Source organism: Heterocephalus glaber, unplaced genomic scaffold (genome assembly GCF_053883595.1).
Source record: "Heterocephalus glaber isolate CG9 unplaced genomic scaffold, H.glaber_assembly_v1.0 deba00000006, whole genome shotgun sequence".
NCBI classification, from domain to species: domain Eukaryota; kingdom Metazoa; phylum Chordata; class Mammalia; order Rodentia; family Bathyergidae; genus Heterocephalus; species Heterocephalus glaber.
This window is the reverse complement of record NW_028258136.1, coordinates 1,040,811-1,064,904: the sequence shown is the minus strand read 5'-3', so window position 1 is coordinate 1,064,904 and position 24,094 is coordinate 1,040,811. Positions and strand designations below refer to the sequence as shown.

At 48.1% G+C, this 24,094-nt stretch overlaps 2 protein-coding genes across 5 annotated transcripts in view; both read right to left on the bottom strand.

Annotated features, from left to right (window-relative positions):
• Slc37a2 (solute carrier family 37 member 2) overlaps nt 1–20,846 on the bottom strand; it is a 28,009-nt gene extending 7,163 nt beyond the window's left edge. Inside the window, exons 1-12 of one of the 4 annotated variants that reach the window (XM_087204256.1) lie at nt 20,249–20,846; nt 7,289–7,370; nt 6,771–6,864; nt 6,565–6,643; nt 5,156–5,291; nt 4,676–4,752; nt 3,751–3,917; nt 3,151–3,188; nt 2,764–2,916; nt 2,367–2,457; nt 886–948; nt 490–575 (exon numbers count right to left, since the gene is read on the bottom strand). In XM_087204256.1, coding sequence (XP_087060382.1) covers nt 490–575; nt 886–948; nt 2,367–2,457; nt 2,764–2,916; nt 3,151–3,188; nt 3,751–3,917; nt 4,676–4,752; nt 5,156–5,291; nt 6,565–6,643; nt 6,771–6,864; nt 7,289–7,370; nt 20,249–20,307 — 1,125 coding nt within the window. In that variant the 5' untranslated portion in view covers nt 20,308–20,846. Of the gene's footprint in view, nt 1–489; nt 576–885; nt 949–2,366; nt 2,458–2,763; nt 2,917–3,150; nt 3,189–3,750; nt 3,918–4,675; nt 4,753–5,155; nt 5,292–6,564; nt 6,644–6,770; nt 6,865–7,288; nt 7,371–11,592; nt 20,175–20,248 lie in introns of those variants that run through there. The other 3 variants (XM_087203748.1, XM_021251910.2, XM_087204228.1) reach the window with 3 other exon arrangements.
• A 653-nt stretch (nt 20,847–21,499) lies between these two features.
• Nucleotides 21,500–24,094, bottom strand: part of Ccdc15 (coiled-coil domain containing 15) — a 128,737-nt gene continuing 126,142 nt past the window's right edge. Inside the window, exon 14 of the mRNA XM_087199356.1 lies at nt 21,500–22,421. Coding sequence (XP_087055482.1) covers nt 22,366–22,421 — 56 coding nt within the window. The 3' untranslated portion in view covers nt 21,500–22,365. The remainder of the gene's footprint in view (nt 22,422–24,094) is intronic.

The following is a 24,094-nucleotide window of genomic DNA, read 5'->3' as shown; positions in this document are numbered from 1 at the left end:
GAGAGGGGGAGAGAGGCAGAGTTGCACCTCAGCCCCCTTTGCTGGGCCAAAGTCCTGAGTCCAGAGCAACCCTGTCCTGATCTGGAACCCCATTCCTCCTCCCTCTTACATCCAGACTTCTCAGTCTTTAAGGGTCTAGGGAGGGAAGGTCTAAAACAAGGCAATCTGTTGTTTCCCTTTTCCTAAAAAGTCTTCTCTCATGTCTAACAACAAGCTTTTTCCCTTTCTGTGGTGAAGAAGTTTAGCAGCTGGTCTTCCTCTTCTCCACTAAGTCAGTCACTGATCCCTTTCCAAAACTCGAGTCCTGGCCTCCTTCAAGGACTCTCCTGCTACTCTGTGGACTCTCATTTCTCTCCCTAATGTGCACATAGATGTACAAGTGTGTGTGTGCACAAGACAGCTGTGTGCACAGATGTGGAGACAGGCACACAGTCAGAGGCTGAGTACCCACTGACAAGACCTGTGCTGTGCCCTTGAGATCATACGCACCACCGGGGCAGCCAAGATCAGCATGACGCAGCACGTGGTAGCCCTGCCATTGATGTAGTCAGAGACCAGCCCTGCCATGATGCCACCTGCAACACACAGCCACTTACACATGGCCCCAGAGAGGACCACACCACCCCTCGACTGCTGCCCAGCCCTGGCCTGAGCCTGCCACCAAGAACCGGCAGAGTTTCTCCCTCCCCTGTACTCATCCCTGCAGGAAACCAAACACAAACACCATCTTTCTTACAGTCACCCTGCTGGGCAGGAGCAGAAATAAGAAAACACTCAAGACACCTTTCTTCTCTGGAGCCCATGGCCCAGTAGGCTGTTCCTTCTTTTTGCACCCTACAAAGAAGCAGGGAAGCCAGCCTCCAGCTGAGGAGGTCAGGGCCTCACCTATGATGCCACCAACATCAAAGAGTGTAGACAGGTCCCCAGCCTCCTTGGCACCAAAATGAGCTGTGGGAAACACAAATATATGGTCAGACACAAGCGGTGGTTCAGGGCAAACATCCTGAGTTCCCTGGGAAGGATCCCTACAGGACACGCACCCGGTCTGACCACCTCCTCAGAGGAGGGAGCTGGGTGCAGGGCTTGGCTAGGGCTGCCATAAGTCTGGCACTTTGGGACTTGCCTGCTCTGCCCCCCAGTCTTTCCCTGCAGGATGATGCTGACCTCTCAGAACAACCCCTCTCTTGCAAGCCTGGGATCTGGCCCCTGAAAACCCTGCCACAGGGGGCCATCTCTCTCCTGGAGCACAACTGATCTCACCAAGCTTCAGCCCACCATGCACTCTCTCTTTGCTCCGCTCCTGACCTAGCAGCAGGCCCCTCTAGGAGGTCCTCCCAGCCACCTTAAGTCTCTGCTAAAGCACAGAGCCAGGAGAAGACATTCGGGAAACAGGGGACCTCATGCCCTGGGTGAGTGTCCAGAACTAGACTTGCATCCACATCCCCAAGGTTGACTCATAGTTGAAGTCAACACCAAGGCCACAAAAGTCACAGTGTCCATGAAACCATCCCAGCAGTCTACACTGTCACAGAGAAGGGCCCCTCGTATGGAGTGGAGGGGCAAGCGCCAGCCTGAGACCCTGCTGTGTCTCCTGTTTGGAGCAAGCTCATGAGCGGTCAGGCAGCACTGTCCCTCCCAAGCTTGGCAGGGAGTGGAGCAGCCCTGGGTGAGAGGTGGAGTTTGAGGCTCATGGGGGCTGGGAAGGTGGAACGGGCCCCTCCTTGATGGAGCCACCCCACCTATAGAAAAGCAGAGATCCAGGCCAGGTGGACATGAAACATCCTTTTCAACCACAAAGGTCATCTCTCCTCATCTGTACGTCCTTGGGCAGAGGCAGGGGCAGAAGAGAGTAGCCCACGAGGTGGGGCTGCTCCCCCAGTGCAGCCCAGCAGACCCCAACAAAAAGACATCAACCCTATGAGGTCCCCTTGGCAGAAGAGCACCATGGTCACCTGCACGCAGTGGGGTGACTCACCAGGCCTTTCCTGGGCTGGGAGAGGTACTCATGAAGACCTTTCCTAGCACTCCAGCCCCAACACCTGCGAGCCAAGCAGCCCCGAGAGGATTTCCCCTACACTCAGGCTGGAGGAGAAGACAGGATTGCAGAACAGAGCTTTGCGCTACAAATGCCCAAGTCAGGTCCAGGGGAGGGCTGGAGTCAGAGTCTAGGGGATGGGTACACAGGGCCGAGCTTCCCACTTAAACAAATAACTGAACAAATCTCAGGTTTTAGGACAGGCTCAGCTGAAATCCTGCCTGGGTACTGAAATCATATGCAGCCATGCCAGGGCTTCCTCCCCAGCAAGCAGTGGCCTGGGGCTCCTCAGAGACCCCATCCTCTCAGCTCTTCTTTGCCTCGGACTTACCTACATTGAAGATATAGAGGGGTAGCCAATAGAGGAAGGTATAGCTGACCAGCTTGGCAAAGAGCAGACACAAAGAAAACTCGATCACACCCTGGGGAATGGAACGGAAAACACAATAGAAAGGGGTCCAAGATCCTCCAGCCAGTGGTGGCCCCACGAGGCAGCTCAGTGCCAACCCAGGACTGTCCATTATCCCATACAAAGCAACCTCAAATAGACACCCAATCCCAATAGGGGAAATGCGCCTGCTGTGTCCAGACAGGTCTCCCACACTTCCCTCCCCAAGCAGCTGGCTCTCCTACGGAAAACACCAGTCACTCCCAGCACCTTGTCTCCTGACACCCTATGGAAAAATTCAGAAAGCCCCTCTCTTCCCTCCATTCCAGAGACTTCTTACCGGGATCTTGAGAGCCCCCAGGAAGCTGATGGCGGCAGGCTCAGGGCATGGCTCCTTGGAGCAGCTAGCTGCAGCCTCCATCCTGCTCTCCCTGTGAGAGTAGGAACTGCTCCCAGGGTCCTCAGGGTTGTCCTGGCTGTCATCTGACCCACCCTGAGCAGATGAGAGAAGCCCTCACTGGGGCACACCCATGTGCCACCTCTCCTAGCTGGAGGGATGGCCCGGTGAGAGACTAGGGCTCCCAGCCTCGAAGGGATGGACGGACCTCTGCTAGACCTGTCAGGTTGTTGGGGACCCAACCCCAGGGCCCACCTCTGGCTCTATTTCCCAGTCTTCCCCCTCTGACTGGAGGAGGGTCGGGACAGGGCTGGGAGAACTCCCACTCACATGGTGTTGTGGTGGGGTGCAGTCCACATCTTCTGGGTCTGAAAAAAATAAATGACCTCTAGGAAGCTTCCCAAGAGGCCAGGCTCTCTCTCACTTCACGTGGGGCCTAAACTGGTGGTGGGGAGCAGCACAACAGCTCCCACACAGCCTCCCAGCATGAGGGATTGGGCAATGGGGCTCAGGAGGACAGGGTTCTAGGCTGGCTTTTCTACTGACTGTGTCACGACTGCCTCTCAGGTACAAAGTGGCTCTTACACTTGGGCTCCCCAACTCACAGGCCTGTCAGAGAATGGGGAAGACAACAGCCATCAGCACAGGATGTAAGCAATCAGGTGCTTCAGTTACATCCGCTCCTTCCCACCCCTCCTAGACCCAGCCAGTGTTGGCTGAGCACCCACTACAGGCCAAGCACTATGAGGACACTGTCTCGCTTGAACCTTCAGAAATCCTAGGGTATAGTTATTCCTTCTTTACAAATGACAAAACTGAAGCTCCAAGTCACACAGCTGATGCCCCCACCCCATGACCAGCCATCCCCCCAGTACATCCAGCTGCTCTCTCCCACTCGTGGGGTCTTTGGGGAGGGTGAGGTCCACTCACACTCAATGAGGAAGAGGAAGGTAAAGATGCCCATGGCAGCGGTGATAATGCCAGGCACAATGAACGACAGGCCCCAGTGACTGTTTACCCAGAGGCCTGCGATCAGGGAACCCAGTATGTTGCCCACAGATGTGTGGGAATTCCAGATGCCCATGATGAACCCCCGCCTGGAGGGGAGAGAAGGAAAGGAGAAAAAAGTAGAAGTTATTGCCCTGGTCAAGCTCAGAGCACTGGCTGCTTCCAGCCTCCAGGACATACCCAAGACAGGGACTCTCAAAGCCGAAAGACAGTCAGTGAGGAGGCTTTGGCTGGTGTCAAGCAGGCGGTAGCAGGAGCCGGGGTCCCCTTCCCTTTGGCCAGTGCCTTGAGCAAATCCAGATAGGAGCTCACCACACTAAAGATGTGAAGCCCCTGCTCTTTCTTCTCTTTTGCCCCTTAATTTCACTCTAAATCTGTACTCTCAAACTGAGGGCAATCCCCCCCAACATCCGGTAATATCTGGAGTTTTTTGGTCACAACCCTGGGGTTTGCTACTGACGTCTCCTGGGGAGATGCCAAGGGTCCCGCTAAATACCTACGTTGTGTTGGACAGTTCCAAATGCCAGTAACACTAAGGGTGAAAAATCTTACTCAGAAGCAACTTGTTTTGCACAAAACCCAGTTCAAGAAAACAAAAACAGTTATGTAACTATTATGAGAAAAAACATAACTGAGGCTGCCTGTACTATGGGTAAAGTCCTCATCCGTGAGAAAGCCAGTCCGCTTTATAGCCTGGAAACATTCCCATCTCAGCTTGCGAAAACCAGCAGGACACGGGCATTTTCTCATCATTTCCCCTGAGCCCCCTGAGGTCCTCTAATGGCTGCCTCAGTGGCCCCAGACCTCCTTGGTCCTCCCTACTCTTCCTTCTTCTTGTCACACTCACTTCCCCTTCCCGAACCAGTTGCCAACGCAGGCCACGACGGAAGGCCAGCCTGTGGTCTGGACAAGTCCGTTGCAGATCTGCAAGGAAAGAGGACCAAGGGTGAGAACAGGTCTGGGCATGTGCCCTGCTTGACCACCCTTGGTGGACGAGGTTCAATGTCCTGGGTCTCCACATTCCACCCTGCAAACCTGTCCCTTACACACACATCCACATACACCCCATTGTCACAAGCTGGTTTCTTGTCTAGCTCAAGATTATTGGAGCCAAGTCCGAGCCTCTGCATCTGAAGTGGCCTCAGTATAGTGCTCAAGGCAGAAGTATGAGCCAATAGTGCATGGCTGTCAGGGTGCAAAACAGGACCTACAAGCAGGGAGTCCAGGTCCTTGCCTGCTATACCTGAGGGTGGCTGGGGAGAACTGGCCGCCTCTAGGATCCATTCTGTGATGGCAACAGTCTTGAGTACATGACTTAACATCATACCTGGATGAGCACAAAGTACCAGAGCATGTGTATGTTCCAGAAATATCCCAGGCCGAAGAGGGCGGTGAAAAGACCACTGAGCAGCATTCCAGCTGAAAGGTAGTAACGGAGGGGGAGCCGCTCCCCAAAAATCCCACTGGAGAAGAGAGAGTTGGATTTAGGGTTGATCTCCTCTCTGTCCACTCTACCACCTCATTCCTTCCCCCACCCATGCTGTTGAGGCCACTCTGGCCAAGATGTCCATGGATGACCCCCGTGCTGACATCTGTCGGGGCCAGCCTCACCTCTGCTTCCAGGACCTCTGTTTTATTGGATGATGCTGCCTGTGAGGTTGCTATTGCTCAGCTCCTCCCCTTGGCTGACCCCTCCTCTCACTCATTTTCTTCCAGACTAGGCTCCTGCATTACTTTTCTGCATTCACCACTGCCCATGTGCTACCCAGCCCCATCTGTGAGCTTCCATTCTGCTCTGCACCTGGAGCTTCAGATCCTATCCAGGTACCTTTTGGATCTTTACTTAGATGTCCCCAAAGCATTTAAAACCCAGCACTCCAAAACTAATTTCCTCTTCCTCCTTCCGCCAGCCAGTCCCCAGCCTGCACTCCTAATCTAAGTGAAGGCCACCACCATCCAATTGGCCACTCATGCCAGTCCACAGGAGCTACCTCAGGGTCTGCTTTTCCTTCCCACCCCTCACAATCAGTCCCTGAGGTCCACCCATTCTATTTTCCTCTTTTCTTTTTCCAGTGCTGGGGAGCAAATCTAGAGCCTTACACTGAGTTATACTCCCAGCCCCCATTCTGCCCCTTAAATGGTTCTCCAGTGTGCCTATTCCTTGGCACCTCTATTACCACCAAGTAACCCAAACTCTCAAGCTCAGCAGCCTGGGCTGGTGTCAAATTGTTCCCTTGGTGTGACTGGGCTTGCCCTCCCTCGAATTTACCTCAGCATCCCTCCCCTACAAAGTGATCTATCCAAAGTGTAAGTCTGGAATAAAATTCTTCAGTGGCTGTCCCTTCCCACAGTGTGACACACAGGCCTCATCTGCGATTTCTGGCAATGAGCTCCATGCTGGCTCTGCCACTCTGGACACAGCTCAAGATGGGATCTTGCGTGGATCTTCTCCACGTCCAGGGCTATTCTTAGAGGAGCCCAGTCCATACCCACCAGCATTGCTATCTCGGTGAATACTCAAAAGGAGCATTCAGGAAAAGGGGCTGCTAACAGTGGGGTCCACCAAGTGAAGGAGAAATCTCAGTGGCCACCCACAGTGAGTAAAGGAGGCTGGTTGTGGACTAACAGCCTGTTCCCACCTAGGGGAGCTGTCAGCATGCTCACTTCAGCCCACTGCGCCCAGGTCAGTCAGCTCTGAGCTGTCTCACTGTGGGATCTTCAGGCTTCTCTCTTTACCTGATAAACATGCCGATGGCATAGGCCACAAGGAAAGCGTTGTCCACAGCCCCCAGTAACTCCTTGTAGTCATCTTTGTCTGAAAGCAGACAAGAGAGACAGAAAGCTGGCTGCTTGGCTGCCCTGTAAGAACCCCTTTATGATCCTAGACAGTCTCTTCTTGAGGAAGAGAGAGATTGGGGAAGAGCAACATGCCCTGTTCTTACCAAATGGACTCCAGCTGCACCATGTGGTATCATTGAGACTGTGGGTGTCATTGATGGGGTTGATCAGCCCTGAGCAATTCTGATGCAGACGGCTCTGAGAGGCAATGGTAGTCATAGGTTAGGGATCTTCCCATCACCCAAGAACCCACTCAGCCCAGAGAGGAACAAGCCACCTCCGACCCAACTACACCATTCAATGCTTCCTCCTGCTGGCACCTCCCCCAGCAGGGATGGGAAGGTGGCCACATCAGACCCAGGAGCAGAACCTATAGATCCCAGGGCTCTGCCTCCTCATCCCATTCATATGCACTGGCACTATTGTCTTGGTGAATAAACTCAAAGGGAGCCCCTAGGGAAACACTGCTGGGGAAGAGTGCTAGTAACAGGGGCCCTGTGCCGGGAGGAGCAGTCGGCGAGCAGGGTGAGGAAATGGGGAGAACAACAGCCCAAGGTCCAGACCCTTCTACCACAGTGCACGTCTCCTGCGTCCTGCATTCTCCCTTACCACCCAGCCTCACCTTGACCACACTGATGGGCTTCCTTGACATGTGATAACAGGTATAAATGAGGAAGGTGAGCAGCAGGGTGAAGCCACGGTACCTGCAGGAGAAGATAGACATCCAGATCAGCAGGAAGACAGGTGCCTCAGCTCCAGGGCCTCAGCACCATTGACTTTACCTTCAGGTTTCTTCCAGACACATGTGCTTCAGGGCAGAGGTCAAGGGAGGCTGGGAACAACAGCCAGAGGCCAGACTGCTGGGGGTTCCGGTCTCCCTGGTCAGAACTCTGAGCCCTTTAGCAGAGCCTGCTTAGCTGGGCACTCACAACTCAGGGAGGTGCTCCTCTGCTCCTGCCTCCTCCTTCTCCTCTGTTTCTCTGGGTTTCACCAAGGCAAGGGTGCTTCTGTTTCTGCATGTTCGACTGAGATGGTGGCAGGGAATTGGGTAATTTTGTAAATGTCAGAAATGATGGGATTTGGAGGCAACTGAAGGGGGAGAAGGGTCTGTCTTCAAAGTGGGGTCAGTGTTCCCCTTAAACTTAGCAGACAGAGCCCAGGTCACAATTGGAGATGAGTCACCTGGGACAGTTGGTGACATAACTCAACTTGTCTCTGCTGGTCCCAGGCTGCTCCCACTCTCTTGAATGGAAAGATCTTTTTTTTTCCCCCTCTGCAGTTCACATGTTCCATGCATTGGGTGGGTATGGAAAGGACAGTCCAGTCAGGCCCCACTCACAGTTTCCAGCCCCTTCCCCTGTCCTGAGGGTCTGGGGAATAGTTGCAGTGCCCGCCTGAGTCAACATCTGCTTCCCCAGCAGGGCATCAGCTGAGTTGAGTCAGCAGCCAGCAATCAGAAAGTATATGGAAAATAGACTTCAGAATGGGGGCTGGGGATGCAGCTTAACATACATCATATGCTTAATATGCCCGAGGCCCTGGATTTGATTCCCAGGACCATCAAAAAAACCCAAAACCAAAAATACCAAAGAATAGCTCCCACCCTGGGAGAAAGAGCTGGGCCCTGAGAAAGACCCAGCAGCCTTTGCTCATTGAAGATATCATTCAAAAGTGGGAGGCCTTGGAGCCCTCTCCCAAATCTCTTGGCTCCATGAGCCCGAGGGCAGACACTACCTGCTCACTCAATCCTCGCTGGGATCCTGCCTCCAAACCCCAAATTCACTTCCCCCAAACCTCCTGTGAAGCAATGCAGGATATCACTGTGAAAGAAAGGGTATTTTTGCAAAGCCTGAGTCTGGGTTGGGCTGTCAAACTCCTCTCACTTGACTTGGTCTTGAGCTTCTGAACTAGATCTCTGTCTCCATTCTCTCCCCTGCCCCAGAGTTTACCTTCTGAAGAGAAGGAACTTACACATGCGTCTCTTCATTGCTTGGCTTTAATTTTCTGTTTCTTTCCATTCCATCAAGAATGAAGTCCTAGCTAGGCAGCTTGAATTTCCACAATCTGGCCTCCCTGACTACTCGTTCCCAAAGGCACCCAGGTGAACCGGAGAGGTCTTCTAAGCACTTGAGTTCTATAAGGAAGCCAGGGCCACCCCATGTGCCTGTCACACTGACACACATCAGCAAGCTTTGGGGCAGCAGTTTTCCAGGTTCCACCAATTGCCATATGGCTCACAACTCCTAGTTAAGGGACTTTTAGAATTCTCTGAGAGAATTTAGAGAATGTACCCAGCTGCCTTTGTGTAAAGAGAAATAGATGAAAGAACACCGGAGCCTATAGATAACACCAATCCTGTGTCCTGCCAAGGATGCTGCCTGATCCAGGGGAAAAAGCAGGAAGCTTTGAGTGATGGCTCTCACTCACTTGTTAAGTAAGAATTTTCTGTCTCTGGTTTCCTCCTTATTTGCACATGGATGGCAGCATCAGCCCCATCTATCTCACAACAAAAAAAGAATATAATCTTACTCTCACTCTGATCCCTTGGCCCCTGGTGGTATCACCTTTATGACCCCCAATCTTCAGCTAAGCCTATCTTGCCTGACCTTTCCAGGATGTATGGCCACTGACCATAGCAACAAATCAGATCCTATCTGGATCTGAAAGACCCTCAGGGACCCAAGGGCCCACTGAGGTCCTCACAGGCCCATCAGAGCCTGGTGTTGACTGAGACCTGCAGACCTGCAGAGCTCCTGATAGGAGCTGGGCAAAGCCAAAGTGGGCATGGAAGGGTAGCCCAGCTGCCAGCAATCTTTCCCCTGCTGCCTGACTTCTGCACACTGCTTCGCTCCTATGTTCCAGGAGGTGCCCACCAAGGAAGGCCACAGCCCTGACTTCCCTGCCTTTGGTCCCAGGTGTTCTTCCATGCCCCTTTCGCCTAGACTCCCATCCCTCCCAAGTGTGAGTAGGAGGAGCTGTGCCAGAGGACAAACACCTTCGTGTCTGTGTCTAACATTGTGATTCTCTCGGCAGAAAGACAGCTGCTCTTCTGTCCATTCATGTACCTGCACATCCCAAATACAGTGCTAGTGATCCAGTGACAGGAAGAGAAGTCCCAAGAGGGACCCCTGTCCTCCTGGAATTCATGGATCATGGGAAGGTGGACAGAATTGGCGCAACTCTGCTATATAAAAGGGAAGCCCTTCGTGGCAAGGAGGATAGAGAAGGGACACTAAGCTCAGTGTGATGGGGGCAGGGGCAGGAAAGGAATCCCAGAGGTGAAGTTTCAGTTGCAACTTCAAAAAAAAGAAGGCGGTGGCCAGGCCAGTCGGGGCTGTGCAGGAAGATGTGTCAGGGAGAGGAAGCAGTGCATGCAAAGGTGCAGAGGCGTGAAATAACACTACCTGTTTGGGGAACTCTGCATAGTTCGGGATATCTGGAAGGTGGGACTGAGCCAAGGACAGAAGGAGGAGTGGCTGGGAGGAGACAGAGCCCAAGCCAGGTAGAGCCTTGAGTGCCAAATGGTAGCATTTGGGCCACCTCTTGAGGATGACAGGCAGCCATTGGAGGGGCTGAGATTTCCTAGGCCAGGGTGCTCTGGATACCAGCAGGCAAAGTCACCTTAAGACTCAGGGCTCTACCCTGTTGATTTTGGGGAGAGGCCGCAGATAGCCTCCTCACTACAGGGTTGGGGCCATTCTCTGTGCATTTTGAATTCTGCCAGCTATTCCCCAGCACCTGGCAGCCTCATGGGGTTCCTAGGTGGTATATTTTAAGGATGTGATGTCTATAAGAGAAAAAAGAAAGGACTTAGGAATCGAGCAGAAGCTAGTTTCATTCCTTAAAACTGTTTGTGTCTCTGAAAGCAGTTTATTATCTCACTCATAGAATTACCAACAGGTTAGTAAGATGATGAGTATAACAGGTCCTATAGCATTCCTGACACCAGTGGGCATTAAAAAATGCTGCTATGCTTGTTTCCAATTTGCAGATGATGAAGAAGAGCTGAAGGAGCTGAGGCATCCCTTGCTGTTCTGTTGTTAGAACCAAGAATGGCACCAAACTTCTCTGGATCATGGGTGATCCAGGCCCTGGATTCACCAGGCCCAGGGACATATAAAGGCCAGCATGCCTCCCAGCCCAGCCTCCCCAGGAGGCACAAAGATCCGAAGCTGCCAGAGCTCAGTCTCTCTGGGGTACCTGCTGGGCTTTCCCACTGCTCCCTCAGGGGCATACAGGAGGATCAACAGGGGTCCACACTGGCATCATGACTCCCCTCCTCTGGGATCTGCCTGATGTAGACCACAACCTCCAGCAGAAAACCCAACCTCCATATCAGCAGGAGAATCAAGATGTCTGGGGGTCTTCAGCTGTGCTACATGGTGCTAGGACTGGCCCTGGTTTCCTCTGGGGTTTCCTGTCTGAACTCCAGAAGGATGGAGAGATGAGCTCAATGTCACAACACTGGTCGAGCACAGTGCATCTGCAGTTGGGTCTCCTCCTAGTCCAATGCTCTTTCCATGACACTTTGTCAGGTCTTCTGGGGAAAAGACCCAGGTGCCATCATTCGAAGAGACATTAGAAAAATTCAAATTGAAATTACACTCAGACTCCACCTTACACAAGTCATAATGGTTATCAACAAGAATACTAAATTAGTAAGTAAATAAATGTTGGTGAAACTATGAGAAAAGAGGAACCCTCTATACTGCTGATGGGAATGTAAATTAGTACAGCCACTATGAAAATCAGTACGGAGGTTCCTCAGAAAGCTAGAAATAGAGCTACCATTTGACCCAGCTATACCATTCTTTAGTATACAAGGGGTGATCAAAATATACAGTGAATGTTTAAATAAATTTATTACAGTAAAAGATACATTGCACACTAACCCCCTCCAAATATTTTCCCTCATTCTCAACATACTTATCCACCATTCTTGCCACCTTCTAAAGCAGTTCTAGAAGTCCTCTTTGTGACTGTCTTTATGATGTCTGATAAAAATATGGTGGGGTGGGGATTTAGCTCAGTGGTTCCAGTGTCAAGTGCAAGGTCCCGAGTTCGATACCTGGTACCAAAAAAAAAAAAAGGTGGATGTTGCTCCTAATTGCCATCTAAAGGAAAGGCAAGCTTATAAAAACATTATGTTATGCATTGTCCATCAATGTGCAACTTCTGCCCCAATGTCAAAATAATGTTTTGAATCAATTCAGGACATCAAGGCAGCTATGCCAGTATAATTAAAGGCATTCACAGAAGAGGACTTCCAGAAGTGTTTCAGGAAGAGCCCAAAACAATGGGATAAGTGTCTTTGAAGCAAGGTGGACTATTTTGAGGGTGATTAATAGCATAGTATCTTTTATTGTCCAAAATGAAAAAAAAATTTAACATTCACTGTATTTCTTGACCATACCATGTATCCTTGAAGGAATTAAAGTTAGCATACCGTAGGGTTACCTGCATATCTATGTTTATTGGTACAATTCATGATAGCCAAGATATTGGAACCAGCCTGGGTGCCCATCAACAGATGAGTAGATAAAGGAAACCTGGTATATAAACACCATGGGGTATTATTTAAAAGGAATGAAATTATATCATTTGCAGAAAGATGGATAGAACCAGAGATCACCATGTTAAGCGAAATAAGCCAGACTCAAAAAGACAAATACAGGATGTTTTCCATGGTAGGTGGAGTCTAAGAAAGATGACATGTAAGTAGAGGGAAACTATTATTAGACAAGAGGAAGAGAATAAGAGGAACAGGGACATGGGTAAAGGAGGGTAATAGGATGATAAATATAATCAAAATATACACACGTATGAAAATACCACACTAAAGCTGGGCAGTCAGCCTGAGCCTATAATCCTAGCATTCTGGGAAGCTGAGGCAGGAGGATTTCAAGTTTGAGGCCAGGCTGAGTAGCTTAGTGACTTAGCAAGACCCTGTCTCAAAATTTAAAAAGGGCTGAGGATGTAGCTCCATAAGAAGGCTTAGAGTTTAATTCCCAGTATGGGGGAAAAAACTAACATTGAAATCCAGTGCTTTGTAAAATTATTAAGCATTGATTAAAAAGAATAAGAAGTATAAAACAAAAAGGTAAACCAAAGGGGCTTGTAGACATGGGTCAGCTTAAGGATTGGGCCAGGCTGAGACTGAGGCTGCCAATCTCACGTTGCTCAAAGGCCAGAAGGCTGAGGAGCCCTTGCAGCAGGAGGAACCCACGGGTTTCACTTCTCTTCACATAAACCCTTCCCTAGAGATCTAAAGAGACCCTACAAAATATGGGTCCAAAATATACATGGCTGTGAGAGGAGGGAGGCAGCCCCAAGGCAGTGCCAGGTTGGACAAGGAGGCCAAGGCCAAGGGACATAAAGGGCAAGAACCCTGGACTATTCCAGGTGATCTTGGTTAGAAAAAGGTATCATTTCTTGGAATCCCCCACCCCCCACTGGATCCTGGTTACTGAATAACCAAGTCTGATACAAGGACCAGCTATCTCTGAACTATTAGCTGACAGCCCCTTATTCTTTCTAAGGAATGGGATAAAAATGTTATTGACCTTGATAAGACTTTGCACTAAGAGTGCTCCTGGATAGGAACAGGGAACAGTGTGTGCTAAAGTAGCAACAGATCCAAACAAACAAACCAAACCCCAAAGGACCTATCACCACCAACAGTGTGACAGCAAAAAGACAGAACCAGCACAAGGCTTGGGGCATAGCTCAGAGGTGGAGCACTTGTCCTGCATGCAGAACACCCTGGGTTCCATCTCCAGCACTGCAAAAAACCCCACCACCACAACAAAGCCAGCACAGCAGAGGGTCTCTGACTTCTCCCTGGTGGCTACTCAGTCACTTCAGTTCCCTCCATTCCCCTTTCTTGCTCTGCAAGTACTTTGCTGACAGTCCCAACCACCATATAAAGCCACTGGGGACTTAAACTCCCTTACTGAGTGATCCTGCTGCTCCCTGCCTCAACCAGGGGCTACTAATAGGCATATGGGGCTGCCCAGGGGCCCACACGACAGGCTGCATGCCTGTGGTTACAAGCAACCTTGGTGCCTTCCCTAAGGAAATGAACTTGGTGTCATGTTCTTGGGTGTGTTTTTCCTGGGGTCAGCAGATGTGAAATGATAGAGGGCTGGGCACAATAATAACCAAGGCCAATGGTGACACTAACCACTACCCCCACACCCAAGCCCTCTACTGACACTGGGAAAGACCAGCCAGGGACAGATACCATGGGGGCAGAGTCCTGAGTCCTGAGCCAGGCCTTTGGCACACAAGACAGGACAAGGACAGGTTAAATCACAGGACACAAAGCTCTTTGGGGACAGGAAGCCACCCCAAGGAATACCATGCTTCCTGCCTCCTTCCCCTAGCTGGGACTTGAATGCTCAGAGAGATGAAACTGACTCAGGGCTTGGCCCCAAAGTCCTTCCCAGAAAAGGAGCCATTCTCAAGTAACCACAGGAACCCAGAACTTTCTAGACGAAATCAGTGGCTGTGACAATGATCTTTTTTAGGAAAGATGGAAATATAGATTGTTTTGCTTTGAGAAGAAAGCCAAGTAGGGTAGGCCTATGCACTCAGACAGACTAAAGAGAAATGGCTTTACACTATAGTGTGAGGTTTCGTTTAGTGGGAGAGTGTAAGTTTATGGGGTTTAGAAGAGGAAGCCAACAGGTATAAGTTCCACTCCCTTGTGAAGACAGGCTGTGTGGGCAGCACAGAGGCAGCATGGCAATGATGGCAGAGCTGTGGTCCTGCCCACAGGTAGGATGATGGCTGTGCCTTCCAGATGCCCTGTAGGCCTAACTTGCACCTCACCCTCATCTGTTCCTCCTGTGCATGAAAGAACCAGGGAGCAAGGTAGGAGGTAGAGGCCAAAAGGAGAGTAGTAATAGTGCCCACGTGCCCCATACACATGCCAGCTTAGTGACAATCAGAAGGGTTCTGGGCTTCAGAAGGGGCTCTGCCCCTGGTGTCTGTCACTAGTTCTGTGGTTATTTTGGGGCTGCCTAGCTCCATCCTTAGCCCTTGGTTGGTACATCAGACTGAAGAAACGAGGACTTCACCACTCACATAGAATATTCCAGACCCCCAGTTGTATTGTAGGCCAGTCCACACAGCCTGAGTGACAGCCCTATCCAAACTGTGAGCTGCACACTAGTTTTGCCCTGTAAGGAGAGAAAGAGGAAACAGCAGGGTGAAGAGGAAGAGCAGAAAGCTGCTGCAAAGAAGACACAGTCACGAGGGGTGGGGGAAGGGAGCTGCAGGGTCACATGCTCAGCCAGGTGTGTGGGCAACATTCGTAGAGCCACCAGGTCTTCCAGGTCCCCATTCCTTCTCGCAGCAGCTCTTCCATCCCAGCTTATCTCAGGCAGCTCTTTCTGCTGCCTCACCAAGCACTACTTCACAGGAATCAGGAAAATATGACAAGAGAAAGCTATGTAGGCAGCACTAGGGGCCCAGATATATGCTTGGGCCCACTGCAGAATAGGGAAAAGGACATCAGATTTAAACCGAGAGACTCAATTTTCACTTCCAGTTCTGCTACTTACTATGACCTTGGGCTTCTTCTTTAGCCTCTTTAAGACTTAGTTCTGTCTTTTTAAACTAAGAGAATAAGCTTCGGCACAAGATTGTTAAGTCAACGAGATGTAACAGATGTCAAAGTATCTAGCACATGCAGTGTCTATGTATTTGCATGTCTTTCTCCTGGGTCCTCCTAGCTAATTCCACAAGGCAGAACCATTCATTTGAGCTGCAGCCACCAACCTAGCCTGGCCTTGTTCAGCCCCCTTGGAAATATTAGGGTATGGGGAAAACAGACAATGTGGGAGTTCATAGCTCTTGCTCCTCCTCCCTTTCCAATCCACCGCAACCCTCCACACCCATTCCTGCTCATCTAGCTCCTGGGTCCCTCCTCCCATAAGCTTCCCTTTTCCACATCCTGAGCTGTTCCTCCTCACTGGGCCTCGGGAAATGGGCCCAGTCCAATAAGCAGCAGCCAGTCATTTGTCTGGAAAGATGCCCATGTTGCCAGCTGTCCCCAGACATGCCCACGCAGACACTGGCACAGAAGGCAGAGAACCAGCCAGGCCCCAGCTAGGGAACTTCTGGACATTTGGTGGCTCAGAAATGTCATGAACAAGCTGTTCACAGCTGTCCTGATGGAGGAGCTGACAGAAGGAGGAGCAGCTGATGGTTTGAAACTCCGTAGTCTTGGATTGTACCAGAGCTGCCTCAACAAACCTGGGGCCACCTGCCTCCCAGCCTCCTCTCTGGGAAAGTTTCCTAGCACGCTAAGCTCCTGTTGGCTGGAGCCACATGGTACCAGTGCAGAGACAAAGACTGCCACATCCACCAAGTCAAAAGCTACCTTGCCTCCCAGTAGGAAGGAGTTCCTTCTGCCACAGAAATTCACCAGCACCCAGCAAATACCAAGTATGCTAGGCACTGGGCTAAGTGTTTTACATAGTTTCTCAATTAATTTCACCCAAGCCTTGTACTATCGGTACATCACTATTTGCCTTTTATAGTTAAGGAAATGCAGCCTTAAGTGCTGGAGATTAAGTGATTTATCTAAGGGCAAATAAAGGCCATGTGACCTTTTTCCATGCCACACTTAAGAGCAATGGGAAGACCATGGACGTAGGGGTAAACCTAACCTGGATCCAACCGCAGTTCAGTTATTTACCAGCTACATGATGCTGGACAGACTGTGTAACTTCTCTGTGCCCCATTTTACCCATGTGTTCCATGGAGAAACTAACACCTTGTAGTTCTACAAAAATCACAAATTAACAATGCTTGGCACAGTAGGAAGAGTGAATAGAATAATAGCCAATAATTAGTGCTTACTCACTGCTCAGTATAAGCCTGGCATCAATCTAAATACTAATTACATGTAGTACTTCATTGAAATCTCAAAATAACCTTATGAATTATATTGTTATTATCATTGCTGTTTTCTCAGATGAGTCTAAGGCCCAAGGCCAATCCACCCTCCAGCTTGTTACTCTGTGATCTTCATTTCTGTTTAAATGCCTTCTTTAAGAAATAAATTTGACAGACTTCATTTCTAATTTTATTTCAGCCTAGAAGTCTTTATCTTGTTCATTTCTACCCCAGCCTGTGTTTTGTTTATCGCAGGAAAAATGAATTGGATTACCATCCATCTTAACGATATCATCAGTAATAATGATAGCAAGACATCATTTATTGCGTGCTTCCTGTATTCTGAGCAATTCATGCTGATAATCACTAACACCTTCTGTGTTAGACATGCTTAAAGAGGCAACTTTCTTTAAAAATCAACTCCACTGACCTCTAAAACACATGGTGTATATGAAACATCACCTTTTGGCACTTGACATGTATAGCAGTGCTTTAAAACTGGTGACTTGGGCTGAGGATGTAGCTCAGTGGTACAGCACTTGCCCAGCATGCATAAGTCCTTGGGTTTGATCCTCAGCATCACACACAATCAAAAAAATTAAATAAAATTTAAAAATATAACTGCTGATTTATGTATAAACCCTCTTTTGAACTCTACCCTTAGTCCCAAGAAGGTAGAACCATGTTTTCATCACCTCTGAAGGCCTCAGAGGTCAGCACAATGCACCTGTAGCACAACTACATCTCGTTTGGTGCTTGAGTGTATCCAAACCCATGTTCACGAGGAAGGAAGGAGGGAAACACTAATCAAGTACTCTACATCAGCCAGGAGAGGTGAAACATGTTACCATACTTATCGACAAAACCCATGTTTTTTTACTGATGAGGAAACTGCAGCTCTGAAAAATTAACTACAAGCACACACTGGTGAAAAAAATTCCAATCTAGGTCTGTCTTAAATCGCAGAGATGTTGAATACAGTAGCTGAATTCATACTTTAAAATGTTCAAGTGACATGTGGCTATAGAAAGCTGTGTTATGTGTAGAGTATTTCTGAGTTCTTTTAAAATGCTATTGTGGGATAGATTGTTTATAATGATTCATTCTCCACACTCCCAGTTTTATCTGAGATATGAGTTATTTTGGTTAAATGATATAATTGATACTCATAAATTAGACTCTACTAGAAGAATAGTAGCAGAGGTACAAATTCGTATAAATGGTGATGAGATGTGTTTTTGTTTAAGGAGGAAAAAAGAGCAGCTTTATTGTAAAGCAGAATGATTGATTGTTCCAGAATAACATGGAGGACAGTGAAAGACAAAATCCGAATAGATAAATTTGTAGAAGATTTGTGGAATGGGAATTTAATTTGTCTTGGGTTGTGGGAGGTATAAATAATTGAATTTGAAAAGAAGCAATTAAGTGTTAAAATTTTGCTAAAGCTGACTCAATTTTGATGAGTTTATTCATTTCAGAAAGAGGGCTCCTAGAAAATTGCAAAGATTTATTATTTCACCTTTTTAAAAAAAAGGGGCCGGGGATTTAGCTCAGTAGTTTCGCTGCCTGCTGCGCAAGCGCAAGGACCTGAGTTAGATCCCCAGTACCAAAAAAAAAAAAGAAGTGCTAAATATATTTCGGTTTATTTGATGTTGATCAATCACATGGGTATAGTTGTCAGATCAGAGATGCTCACCTTTCTCTCCATCAAACTTATGTAGATAAAATGTTAATATTTATAGAAATGTTTCAGAATATGCTGCAGGAAAAGTTTTGCAGATATCTCAGTGCCCTCATTGTCCAGTGTTTCTATTCATCAGCATCCTAGTGGTTCTTTGTCTGATGAAAACTACAGTGGTCCACGCATGATTTCATTATGACTTAAAATGTTACCTGGGCCATAAATTTACTTCTGTAATTTGAATCTAGTATCTTCCAAGCTCTTGGTTTGCACCTGAAATGTCCAGTTTTATTAAAATACAGATGTTTAGGGACTTATTCCAAACCTACTGAATCTCTTTAGTTGATATTCTTAGTATATTAGGTAAATTATGTGTTAGGGTTTTCATATATCTTTAGATGTTTTTCCTCTGTAAAAATTATGTTCATTCATTTTTATTGGTTCATATAATGTTCCTTATCTTCTTTGAAATTAGCTTTATTATGTTTTTAGACATTATTTAGATTTTTGGTGGTATTTGCATTAGCTTCTTGTTTTGCAAACTACAGGAGCAAACAAATTTCCTTGTCAGTTGCATTACTGTCAGGAATTCTCATCAGATCATTTACTTCTGAAAATCACTGATAATAAGTTAGCCATCAGTTTTTAAGCTTCTGTCATCTATAGATACTTTTTGTCTTGCTCTGATGCTTCTTAACAGCTCTGCAATAACCATCAGTCAAAAGTCTTATCCTTAACAACTGTCTCAGAAAAGCACCGTACCAAGCATTTACTCTTGGGTACAGGCTTCCGGTGGCACTACTAGGACAACTTTAAGAATATACTGGTGGATTGAGTTAGAAGTTCCAGGGCTCTTTGGAAAAGCAATGGCTGGGTCTGTGAGATTGCAAACCCTACATTCGGTGGAATAGAATATATCACATAGGACTGAATGAACTGATGGGAGAGAGAAATGACTGAAATACTGGTACAGTGTTCCATTTTGTGGATATAAGAAAGACCTTTCACTTTCTTAGGTGATCTAACATAACAATTTAGTAGAACCAATTCAAAACTTGTATTAAGTCTTCTTGATTTTCATGTCAATATGGCTATTTGCAAAGATTCAATAAAAATCTGTTCTCTTTTTTTTTTTTTTTTTTCCCAACCAGGACATAATTAGAAAAAGTGGTTATGAAACCAACGCCTTGCCTGGAATGTTGTATTTCACAAGGATACCCATTTAATTGGATATAACCAGCTCCTTTAAAGGCACTAAGGTTCATTGTATGGAGCCAATACTAATAAAACACTCCGAAGAAAAGTGGCTTACTGGGTTCCCAGACTTACAGGTGAAAAGTAACTTGTTTTTGGCTGGCCCAGGGACCTCAGGACATTTTGGGGTCCTTGAGAAGAGAGGAGTCAGCCCAATTTTATATATACAGCATGTAAAACCTGGCGAAGACAGTTTCTTGGCTTGGCTTTCTAATCTCAGGACAAAAAATAATAAAAGGCTTAAAAAGAAAACCCAATCTAGGATTTCTTATGAAAACTTCCAGCAAAGCAAAGTTAATGTCACCTACCTAGTTAACTACTACTCGTACCTAGGCAAATAATGTGATCAGTCTTATGAGACCCCTGGCCTCGGTCTCTCCAGACAGCAAGTCCATATCTCAAGGTGCTCAGGGATATGAAACTGAGGCCTCTCAAGGTGCGCGAGTGCGGCCGAGTGTTTGGAGGTGAGGATGGTAAACGAAAAGGGCGGCGACTCCCAGGCAGTCTATTCCCCACCAGTGTCTCAGAGAAGTCTGAATGCCGAATTAGGTAGGGTTCGTGTGTTAGCAAACTTCCAGGCCGCTGCCATCCAAGTGTTTGGGGCCACATCCTGCCAGAACGAGTCCGTGCCGCCCCGGGACACTGGCCGACCTGGTCTGGCCTCCGAGGCTTCCCCGCCGCCCGGCACATCCTGACACGAACGGCCTCCCCCCCGCCCCCCCGCCCCCCAGCCCTGCTCACCAGCTGTCCCTGGAGAAGTTGCGGAGGAACCAGACACCCGGTGCTAGGGAAGACCGCATCTTGCCCAGTCGGCACTTGGAGCCCAGACGACTGAGAAGAGCACAGAGCCGGTACGCGTCCCAGGCGGCCGGCAGCGGGGTTTAAATGCCCCGCCGCCCCGGCACGCCCCGGTCGCGCTGCCCAGGCCCCAGCCCCCGCCTCCTGGCATCTGACCGCCCTCGGGTCGGATCGGGTGCAGACCGCCAGGGATGGTTTGACCCGCTCGCCAGCACCGGGTTCTCGCGCTTTGGCTGCCGGCTGGCGACTCACAACCCTGAGTTTCCGGGGCCTCCTCGTTAGGTCACGCACTTTTCCTCACTATGGGCAGAGGAACCGAAAACAGCAATCCCAGATGCTATCTGCCCTTTGTGACGGTCCGCCTGCCGGCTGCTGTCCTCACAGCCCTTCCTATCCCGACCTAGATGGCACGCTGGAGGTTGACATGTGACATCCAGGGACTCCCACATTTTACTGATCTGAATGCGGGCTCCCCGGGGAGCCCAGGTTTTTCAGGGAGGGAAAATATTTGGCCGCAAACCCAGACTTAAGCTTCCTGCCCCGCTTTGACTCCAGACAACTTACTGAGCCAGCCAAGGATGCCCCAGTCCCAGCCCCCTGCTCCCCGCAGTGACAGCACCGCAGTCCCCTCTGCCCTCCCTCCTGGAGGCAAGCAGCTAGGCGGCAGTGAAGAGCTAGATACCAGGAAGGGACCTGGGTGCTCATAAAAGTGACTTCGTGTCTAGCATGAAGATTTCAGGGTGGGATTCCACTTATAAAAGTATGTGGTGAGATTCTTGTATATGGGCCCAAGGTCAAACCACAGAGGGGTGGAAAGTAAACTTGTTAATAGTGTATAATATAGGAATGTATCTGTGCAAATAGGTGTCAGCCTTGACCCCACCCTGCCCCTAACTCCTAGGAGTGCCCAGGCCTGAGAACAAGGACAGGGAAGTGAAGCAACAGCTTCACTGTGAGGACCTAGAATAATGGGCTTGGCTGGTACCAACCCTGGAATTAAGCTAAAAAAGGGTAGGCGGAGTTGTAAAATCTTTAGTTAATGCCAGCTATTGGGTGAATGGGTCTGGTGCCAAAAATAGAGGGCAACAAGTCAAGGACAGGGGTAAGGAAAAGAGGAAGAAGAAAGTCAGTGGACAGGAGACAAGAGCACCAGGTTACATAAGGTATAGAGTGGTGGAACAGCAAAGGCAGAGTATTGGCTCTCTTCATCAGGTCTTTAACTGTAACGTACACTGTGCCCAGATGCATATACATTTAATTCTTAGAAGTCAGAGAGATATTATCCAAATGGGTGGCATGACTTTATGTTCTGGTTTGATTGAGGCAATACCAGGAGACACCCATTGACCAAGAATGGTGATGAACCGCTCTGGGGTGAGTAACCCCAGGTATCCCCCATTAGAGGATAGAAAATACACTTGAGAGAGCTGGCCTCCCAGCATGACAGCTCCTTTTTCAAAGGGACTAAAAGGGAAGATCAGGTTGGAATACACATGAGCCAGGGAAGCTATTGTAGTTTACTTGATGCTACACAAAGCAGGTGGACATCACCAGAGGATGGGAAGCAACCACTCCAGGCTTTTGGTGGTGCTATTCAGGCTTCACTATTGTGTAGTGTGGGTCTTTCCATTTTAGACAAAGAAGCCAAGGAGTGAGGGTCACTACTGCCTGATCTCCATGCCCCTCTGGAGAAGCTGTGTCCATGTCCATGTCTCTCAGAGGACCATGCTTGCCTGGCACTGCAGCTCCAAGAGACAGTAAGCAGATTCGCCATGGTGGTATGGCTGTTATTCACCACATGCCAACAAGTAGCCGGGAGCAGGGCCAGTCCTGAAACAGTCCTTGCTTTGTCCAGTTCCTTCCTGTGGATTCCAGCCAGGTATCCCTGTTCAGGGCCAGGATGGCAGCTGGGACGCGTCTACCCACATTGGAACACTTTCTCACTTGCTCTGGATGAGCTGGAGGGTCTCTCTGCTTCATGCTTCTTGGGGGAGTATATCATGGTTCAGGTGTTTGTTTCACTCACTGATTCCATCTCTCACTTTTGATTCACCTTTCTCCTATCTGGCATCCCTCTGCACCACCTTCTTAAACTCTGGGGGGATATGGACAGTACCTGAGAGAAATGAGGTGGGAAAGAAAGGGCTACTGCATCAGAGACTAAAGGGAAAGGTCCGCAGGTCATAACATTGTTCTGTAATTTGTCATTCTATAATGCTTACCATAATAGTTTAGAACGAGACATGTGAGAAGGAAGGCTGGAAGTCAATGGCCTTTTTACCCTTCAAATACCAGTTCCTACTGCTAGCAAGTTTCACTTTCACAACAGGACTTTTTGGGTAGTCAGTTAGGTGTGTAGGCCTTTTTACACATGACAGCAAGCAGCCTCCTTGATTTTTATTTTTACAAAGGAACAAAAGGAGCCAAATGGTTAAGAAAGTCTATGAGAACAAATGCTGTGAGAAAAAGTCAGTAACAGACCCCTAAACCTCACCACACACATGAGCATCAATCTTTGGGCACATTTCCCTCTTCCCATTTCTGCCTTACAAAATAGAAAATAGCATAATTTTTGTGTGTGTGGTAGAAAGACCCAGAGCCTTAATTGAAGAGGTAGGAGTTGTGATATTAGGAGAAATTTAGGTCATTCAATATTTTAGATTCAATTTTATATTAGGGCTTTTTTGTTGAGCAGAGTCATGCACTGAGATGAACAGAGCCAGTTCTAGCTCAGACTTATTATTTCTCTGAACCTCACTTCCCTTGTCTGTGAAATGTGAATAATAGTATCTGCCTTGCAGAGTGGATGTAAGAATTAAAACTCATGCTTATGAAAAAAAAGTGCCAAAGTGCTTGGTCCTATTAAGTTGGTTTAGTAAGCAGAGTAATTATTTTGTATGCATATAGTATTAAGATCAGATATTGACTACAACTGAGAAAAACGAATGGTCATAATAAATGAAAAAAAAATACAGGTGCCAAAGAATCAGAGTCATTAAAGAGTTAATGGGCACAACAGAATAGGGATCAAAGGATCAGAGTCCTTAAAAATCAATGGGTATAACAGAATGGGCATAGGGTCAAAGGATCACTGTCCTTCTATAAAGAGTCAATGGGTTTAACAGATCAGGTATGATTGACAAAATCCAATATTGAATGTTTATGTGTGTGTGTACAACTTAACTCCGTGATTATTATAAGCACCATAATAACACATGCTGAATAATTTGGTCTCGATAAGGATGTGTAGGTTGAGTAAAGTATCAGGAAAATGAAAGAAGCTGTTATTATCTTAAATGTCAGATGCTGGAATCTCACTAAGAAGAGTTACTGTTAAATTTCTCCCAGCCAACTTAGTCAAAAGATAAGCAAGGTGACCATGTATCTAAAAGGATTTTGTTTCAACAAAAGCTAAAATTCTCCTATGTTTGACAAACAGTCCCTGCACTGATATAACTAGTCAAAAATAGAGGCTTTGCTTTATGGGAGACTGAATTGATGGTTAATAATGGGCTGAAGAATGAATGTTAGTGATCTCTCAGCCAATCACCAGGGCAGCCCTGCTCTTGGATGTTCAGCTTGCTTAAGATATCAGCAGCAGGTGTATAAGAGGACAATCTGAAAGCAGGCAGTCCTTGAGGAAGGGAGGAAGAAGATGGGGAACAATGTTTAAAATTATTCAAATTTCCAAGAGTCATCTTGTTTAGCAGAAAAGTAAAAAAAGGAATATATGAAAGTAGGGTAGCCACAGGTAGCCTGGTCACACAAGCTGGAGATTTTGGGTTGTAT